General features: G+C 40.1%; 1 protein-coding gene across 1 annotated transcript; it reads left to right on the top strand.

Moving 5' to 3' along the window:
• Positions 1–2,721: 2,721 nt before the first annotated feature.
• On the top strand, positions 2,722–6,251 carry LOC140311347 (cell adhesion molecule CEACAM5-like). Its single transcript, XM_072388726.1, has 8 exons — positions 2,722–2,996; positions 3,819–3,857; positions 3,970–4,263; positions 4,616–4,915; positions 5,085–5,357; positions 5,442–5,477; positions 5,575–5,659; positions 5,782–6,251. Exons 1-8 carry the CDS (start codon positions 2,966–2,968, stop codon positions 5,942–5,944), a joined length of 1,221 nt encoding a protein of 406 aa, XP_072244827.1. The 5' UTR covers positions 2,722–2,965; the 3' UTR covers positions 5,945–6,251.
• The last annotated feature ends 1,485 nt before the right edge of the window (positions 6,252–7,736 follow it).

Raw genomic sequence — 7,736 nt, 5'->3', positions numbered from 1 at the left:
AGATGCCCAAAAATAATCTCAAATACTCAGAGCCATCTGGGTACAGACTCTGTATTAGGTCTGCACTTTGCGCAACAACAGGTAAATCATATAGTTCATTCTCATTACAAACACAGCAAGAGTACAGTGAGCCAATGTCAGAACACAGCTGATTGTCCAGACACCAAGCCCTAACACTGACCTGATTCACCTGGCTCCCTGATTTTCCAATTCAGGAGCTTCTGGTATTGATTGTATCAAAATCAGTAAACCAGTAATAAAACATGCCAACCACCCAACAGCTCTGGGTCTGTGAAGACTTTTTAGCTTAATGCTAATGTCTCTAGCTCATGCTAACAAGAATGCAACCAAGCTGAAGATAAGCAAATGTAACTGAATAAAATTCGCCGATTGTGCTATCATTTGCTAATAGACCTCTTTTGTGGCAGACGGTTTAGCTTGTTGTAGCAGAAAAAGCATGAACAATACATCATTTCTTAATCTCAAAATGTGCAGGCCACACATCTTTTCCAGGCATGGAATACATGACGATAATATCTCCATCAGTCTGTTGAAGTGAAGGCACTCACATGTGTGACTTATGTGGTTCAGACACACTGTAGGTTATTTTTATGCTTTATGCAGACAGACCCATGACAGTGATGGAGAGAGTCCTGGTCCACGTGCGATAAATATTTGCCATTTGCCTGAGATTGGATAGTACATCAAATGTTTTTTATGATCAAGATGCTGCAACAACATGTCACCTTGCCATAAGAACTCATGTTAAAGTCGATACAAGTACTCAGATTATATAGAATATACAAGCTGCAGATGGGAACAGATGAAAATACAGCTTTTTTCACATTATGCGAATTGAGAAGGTTTTGTATTTTAAGACTTTTGTGGGTCTCTAACTAATGTTAGAGATTTTATTAAACTAATATAAACAAGTGAACCTCTGATCAGTTTAAGAAAACCTTTTCTTTCACTTTCACTTTGCATGAATGAACAGTCTCCGCTGGCACCTCTTACTTGTCTCTAAATTGTTAAATAAAGAGAGGCTCCAAACAAGGAAGAGGTCACTACTGTGTTTTTTTTCCTCTTTTGTTTAGTTCAGGTGTAGAAAAAGTGCGGAGATGCTGCATCTGATAATGGACAGAAACCATGGAGTGAGGATGCTGGTATCAGCGGTAACAGTGTTGGTATCAATTTATTTTATGGCTTGATCTGTTTGAGTTCTTTAATGAGACATACATATAGATAAAAAGTCCTTGTGATTGGCTCTGACTTTTAAGCTCAGTCGGTTTATTGGCCCCCCATCAGGACTATCTCCAGGAATTTGGCATTGTCTTTGCTCAATAAAGGAATTTTGACACTCACATCACAAAGCTCATTCAGTCTTGTTTTCTTTAACTGAGAAATATTGCACAAATAATCCACTTAACGTTCCCAACCTCCTGGAAATTCAGTTGCACACCTTGATTTTCTGTCATTTAGACTGCTGCAACTCCCTATTCACTTGTCACATTCACTTCTCTGTATCCTACCTTAAAGTGGTTCTTGTTAGGCAAGCTAATAAAGACTAGACAACAATCCCACATCAGCTTTGATTTTTGTATCCCTTCATTGGCTTCTACTGAGATTCAGAATTGTTTTAAAAGTTTTGGTCCTCGCATAAAAGACCCTGCATGGAATGATAATTTGTCTCAGTTTTAAAAGACCTTCAAAAGTGAAGAAAATCATTAAATATTATCACTTGTACATCACGTGATCCAGTAAACATGACTGCATGCAGCCCTAACTTGTTCTGTAAGTGAGAAATGTTGCTCTGTACAAGCACGTAAGATTGCTGTGTCATTCAGACACAAATTCAGACAATAATGAACAATCAGAAAATGGAAAAAAGTGCATGTCTTCAAGGGCCTAAAATATTTGCCATGGAAAAGGACCTGGGTTGTCAGCCCTCATATACAGACACTGTTGCGGATGCAAGTAAGGAGTCATAAATCAAATTTGATGTGTTGACATTTTGACCCACTGGGGATGCCATATAAAAGCGAAGGCATCCTTACGGATAATCACTTCATTCTGAGGAGGCTCAGAAAAATAATAGCGCAGCAGCCATTTGTTTTGACATTTCAGCCAAAACAACAAATGTCAGTCTGCTGGAGGTGCTAGAGAAAAGGTCAAGGGATCATTAAGCTTCATTCTTAGGCACCATGATAGTACAAAATTGAGTAAAAAAATTATTTCACAGGACTTGCTTATCAATGGCACTTTATGAAAAGTTGAGAGATCACCAACTGCATGGCAAGTCATCCCATATCCCAAACTGTACTGCCAGTGGGTAAATACTAAAAGACTAGTGGTTGAACTAATTTAATCCAAAACTTTATCCATCTTGATTATACTAAAGAAAAAGAAATGCTCCCCAAGAGAGAATGAACATCCCAGTCAGCAAACTGTAGAAGAAAATGATGATGTAAACAGTGAACAAAAGATAAGAAACACCATCAGCAACCTGAATGACTTAAGAGAACGTGAAATTGCAGGACTGGACTGAATCAATTCCTTTCACATTTGCAGCAAATCTCACAGGTCACATGAGCATAACAGCTGACAAACAAGAGGAAACTAAAAATTTATAACTGCTGGATGTTGGTTGCCTTGTGGTTTGAAATCTCTGGCTGTGCTCAGTCCTGCTGTCAAATGGCTCTGCTTGTTAAATAATCCACAGAGGAAGGAAATGTCTCCACCAAGATGACCATCGCAGTTTGTGGTTTGCTTTGACAGTCACTCCTCCACACAGATACCATTATTCTGCCACACAGTCTCTAAAATGAAGCAGGCGCCACCAAACAACATTGGACCTCTGAAATATCTATCAATATAAAAACTGGAAATATCAAAACATATTTTTAGCTTGCTTTTGCTGATTTTCAAAGAACAGAGGAGGAACAGATCTAATTTTGTCTTCAACATAATGAACCTAACTCCTGTTTCCTTACTGCTGGGTGAGTATCATTGATAATAACTTACTGGCTGTTACCAACCTCCAGACAGCTTTCTGCTGGGCAAATACATTTCTATTTTAATCACAAAAATATTCTATTGGTGGACAAACAGTGTCAAAAGAAGCCTCTGCATTCTGCTGTCAAAGCTGTGCTGATACAGACCCAAAGCTGGGCTCCCTGACTGTATTTGATCAGTGCTGTGGTATGCAGGGTTATAAATTTTGCCATGCTGTTAGCCTGAAGCTGGAACTTTCAGACAGGGCTAAATTAAAATGATACGAACGAGCCAGAATCTGAATAGGACTAATGTAAATGATTTGGACAGCGCTGCCAAATGGTTGTGGTTGCTATTCCATCCTGGACAGCCCTGAGTTATGCTTTAAAACTCTATACTCATAGTAAAACTATGCTACACCACTGTGCAGCGTGGTTGTCTAGCAGGAAATACAGCAAATGTGTGTACATTCCTTCTGCTCCCATGGGGAGGATAGCAGTCTAAAATGTCTGTGTGGCAGTGCTGTGTGTGTGTGTGTGTGTGGTAAAAAATGCAGCACAGACGGCTTCAAAGTGACTTCTGGGCAGAGCGAGAGTCATGTTGCTATTAAATGTATTTAACTTGCCTGTAAAGATGCACTTTTTAAAAATGTTACTTGATTATATAATCACAAAGCAACATTGGACCATGAGTGAGTATCTGGCATGTCGCCATGTGGGAACAATCCAAGCTGCCCGCTGTGCTCGTGCCATCAGTGTTGGGAACAAGCTGGTGTAGATTATGAACAGATTTGTGTGTTTGTGTAAACCAGCTTGTCTGTATTTCAGGTGCAGCTGCTTTTATTCTCCACGTTGCTTCACTTGAAGGTAAGGGAGGTCCTTAACACATCATGACAGCGTGCACGTGTTTTCTACACATATGCAGCATATCTGACGCCAGTGTGAAAAAGAGCATGATGAATGTTCCCTGCTCCTGCAGAGCTTTCGCAGGCCGTTGTGTCTGTGTGGCCCCCAGGATCAAAAATCTACCTCGGTGAGTGCGTGGTTCTGCAGTGCAGAGTGGACTCTAACTCCACTTTTGCGTGGACCTACCAATGGTACAAGGACAAACCGCATTCTGCTCCAACCCCGCGCCCCAGGCACCTGATCTCAGGTGATAGCTACTCCATCACGGTAGTAACAAGGGAGGACATGGGCAGCTACTTTTGCAAAGCAAAGCAAAGGGAGAGTAACACCATCGTTACTGCGGTGCCGGTCATACTCAATGTGTCAGGTGAGCCGCGGCAGCTACAACTCCTGCAGCGTGGCATCAAATTTGTCCTACATGCACACGGCAACACGTGAGGGTGTAGAGGTAGTGTTCGCCAGGACTGACATTTAATACAACACATATCTGCAACTGCTTTTAAAAACAGCCAAAGAAGTTATAACCTCAGTCTGTCGTATGTAATGTTGTATAAATTCTGGTCCAATGAAAGCCATTAATCTGCAGGCAAACACAGAAAGACAGTAGTGGATTTAAAGCAACAGATAATACATACATACATATAATAAAGACTCAACATAGAACAATCTGTAAGCCACTACAAAATGAAATTGTAAAGCCTGTGTTCGTTCCTCCTCAGTGCGCCCCCCTCCCTCGCTGACTATGAGCCCCAGCAGCAGACTGCTCTTCCAAGGGGAGCATTTCTCTGTGCGGTGTCCTGCGTCTCGGCTCAAGTCAACAGGCTGGAGGCTGAGGTATTTCTCTCCACACCATCCGAACAGGATCACAATCAGTGAAATGCAGCTTTGTTCATCACCAGGAGGTGCTGATGGAAACAAGTCTGACACATGTGTCTGGACTGCTGCCAGTGAGAACAGTGGATTGTACTGGTGTGAAAACGCAGAGGGCCGCACCAGCGCAGTCAGCGTCACAGTAAGACGTGAGTCTTTGTTGGCACTGATGTTAAAGGCTCAAATTGGAGAAGATGCTACATTAAAAGAAAACAAAAGAACATGACTGCAAAACAATCACAAACTGAGGGTGTCTATTGAAACAAATGTCACAATATGAAATGAGGAATTAATGATGTTGACTATTTTGATCCACAGATGGCAGCATCATCTTGAAGACTCCAGCCCTCCCTGTATATGAGGGCGATAAAGTGATCTTGTATTGTCAGTACAGGACAGACTATCACAACGAAGCAATCTTCTTTAAAAATGGAGCAGTAATTGGCATTTTCAATTCTTCCAGTTCAAAAAAAGTCATAAATCTGACTATTATGAATGTGACACTGAAAAATGAAGGCTTTTACAAGTGTGCATCCAAGGACAGAAAGATGGAGAGCCCAGAAAGCTGGTTGTCAGTGACAACTGACCGAGGTATGGCTTTGTTACATTAGCAGATAATGTTCATCACTCAGTCAAAATGGATCAGTGGCAGATGTCTACTTTCATGTCTTTCAGGCATCAGATCAACAATTGAACCAGGGGCCTCCAAGGGTGATAAAATGATCCCTTGTTGTTTGCAACATGCCTTGATTGTGTCATGATTGTGTGTTTTTGCATTTGAAACAATATAATTTGTTCTCTTCATCAGGTAACTGGAGATGGATTGTTGTGTCCTTCGGCATTGTGCTTCTCCTCCTGATTCCTCTAACTGTTTGGCTCATTAAGCACAACAGGTAAGATACAGCACCTATAAACTCGTCAGCTAGCACCTCTCACTGTCTATCATGTGCATGTTGTCTGATTAGGACGTGACATGAACTACAGACACATCACTGTTTACTGTGCTTGTTTAAAGATTTCGAATTATTTCCACTCGGAGCTGCTGTTCAATTCCTAAAGAGGACGTACCAGCAGTGCCGCTTCCTGCGACCAAGCAAGATGCGACAGAAGTGCAGTGGGACCTGTCCTGGATGGAGATGTCCAATCTGTTGGATAAGCAGTTATATCACAGCACTTAGAGGGCTGCGCTCACCAAAGGCTCATAGAAAACAGCTTGTTCACTCAGACAGTCACTCAAATATTACAACTGTTTTCTAGTTATTTCTGATTAAATGTCTAAAAAATCAAAGCCTTTTCCACATGAAATAAATTTTAATTAACAAAGACGATTTACGGTCTACAAAGATTTGTTGTACAAAGTGATGAAACAAATCTTACAGCTACTCACACGTTTTACAGGAACCTCACACACAACATACAGAGTATGAACAAGCCACAATTTACCACACTTTGCAAATCTATTATAGTAAAATATTTGTTTCTGTACTTCTTTGCTTCTTGCTCCTTGGTGATATTTCTATCCATGTTGTCTCATTATCAGATTAAATTGGGAATTGTTGTCATGTCCATCTTAGATTAACTCAGGGTATAAAGAGTGACAAAGCCAGATCCAAAAGATCTAATAAAAACTGTGTGCGTATTCAACATTCAAACGATAGTTTATTAAACTTGAGCTGAAAGGTTTTAAAAATCACAATCTATTTATTTCTTTTGTGGACATTCACTACCATTATCTATCAATCAGGGCAATTACAATGACTTAACACATTGACCCATCCTTGAATTTACAATACTTTTGGAATCTAAATCAAGTAGATTACAGCTGAGTTAATTCATACACAGTATATTTTTGACTTTGATGAAATTAATCTTTTATTTCATAGAAGTTTTTTACAATATTATCAGGCTATTTTTTTCTAATGTGCAAATTTATGGTAAAAACAGTTGTACAAACTTCTGATTTTTCAATTACTGGTTGTCAGTGTCTACATCCTTTTACCTATGATCCCGATTTTGAAAAGGTTGAGACCGTGTGTATGATGTAGCAAATATTTTATTTCTTATTGAACATAGAGGACATGTGAGACTTGAGAAATAAATGGTACTCAAAAAGAAACAGCAACATGTTGCAGCTAGTTTGGTTAACAGGCAACACCCAGTAACATGATTGGGTAAAAAAGAGCACCTTAGAGAGACAACAGTTTCTAGGAGTAAAGATGAGCACAGGTTCAGCAATCTGCAAAAACTGTATCTACAATTTGTTGAGCAATTCTCAAATAATGTTCCTAATTGTAACATTAGTAAGACTTTGAATGTTCCATCGTCTACTGTACAGTACATAATATAATCAAGAGTCATATAATCAGGAGACATTTCAGTGTGCAAGGGACACAGCTGAAAATCAGTATTGGCTGCTGTTGATCTTCAGGCCCTCAGGTAGCACTGCATTAAAGAAAAAAAGAGGCATGAATCTGTTATTGAAATCACTGCATGGGCTGAGGAACACTTCCAGAGATCAATGTCTGTGAACACAGTTCACTGTGCTGTCCACAAATGCAGGTTAAAACTCTGTGATGCAGAGAAGAAGCCACAAGTCACACTGCTCTCTTCTCTGTGCCAAAGCTCATATAAATTAGGCTGAGTCAAAGTGGAAACTGTTCTGTAATCAGATGAAACAAAAACTGAGATATTTTTGGAAATCATGGACACAAGATCCTCCGGAGTAAAGAGGAGAGGGACCATCCAGTTTGTTATCAGCGCTCAGTTCGAAAACCAGCATCTCGGATGGTTTAGGGTGCATTAGTGCCCATGGAACCGGCAACTTGCACATCTGGAAAGGCTCCATCGATGTTGAAAGATAAATACAAGTCTTAGATTCAAACTAAAACTTTCCAAAGTGTTGCACACTCTGGCTCCATATGCATTCAAATTTACTGACTAAAATTTGTGCCGGATCAGTTAAATTTGGAT

Source organism: Leuresthes tenuis, unplaced genomic scaffold, assembly GCF_036924035.1.
Source record: "Leuresthes tenuis unplaced genomic scaffold, fLeuTen1.0.hap1 SCAF_7, whole genome shotgun sequence".
NCBI lineage: Eukaryota > Metazoa > Chordata > Actinopteri > Atheriniformes > Atherinopsidae > Leuresthes > Leuresthes tenuis.
This window is presented reverse-complemented; position numbering and strand designations above follow the sequence as displayed.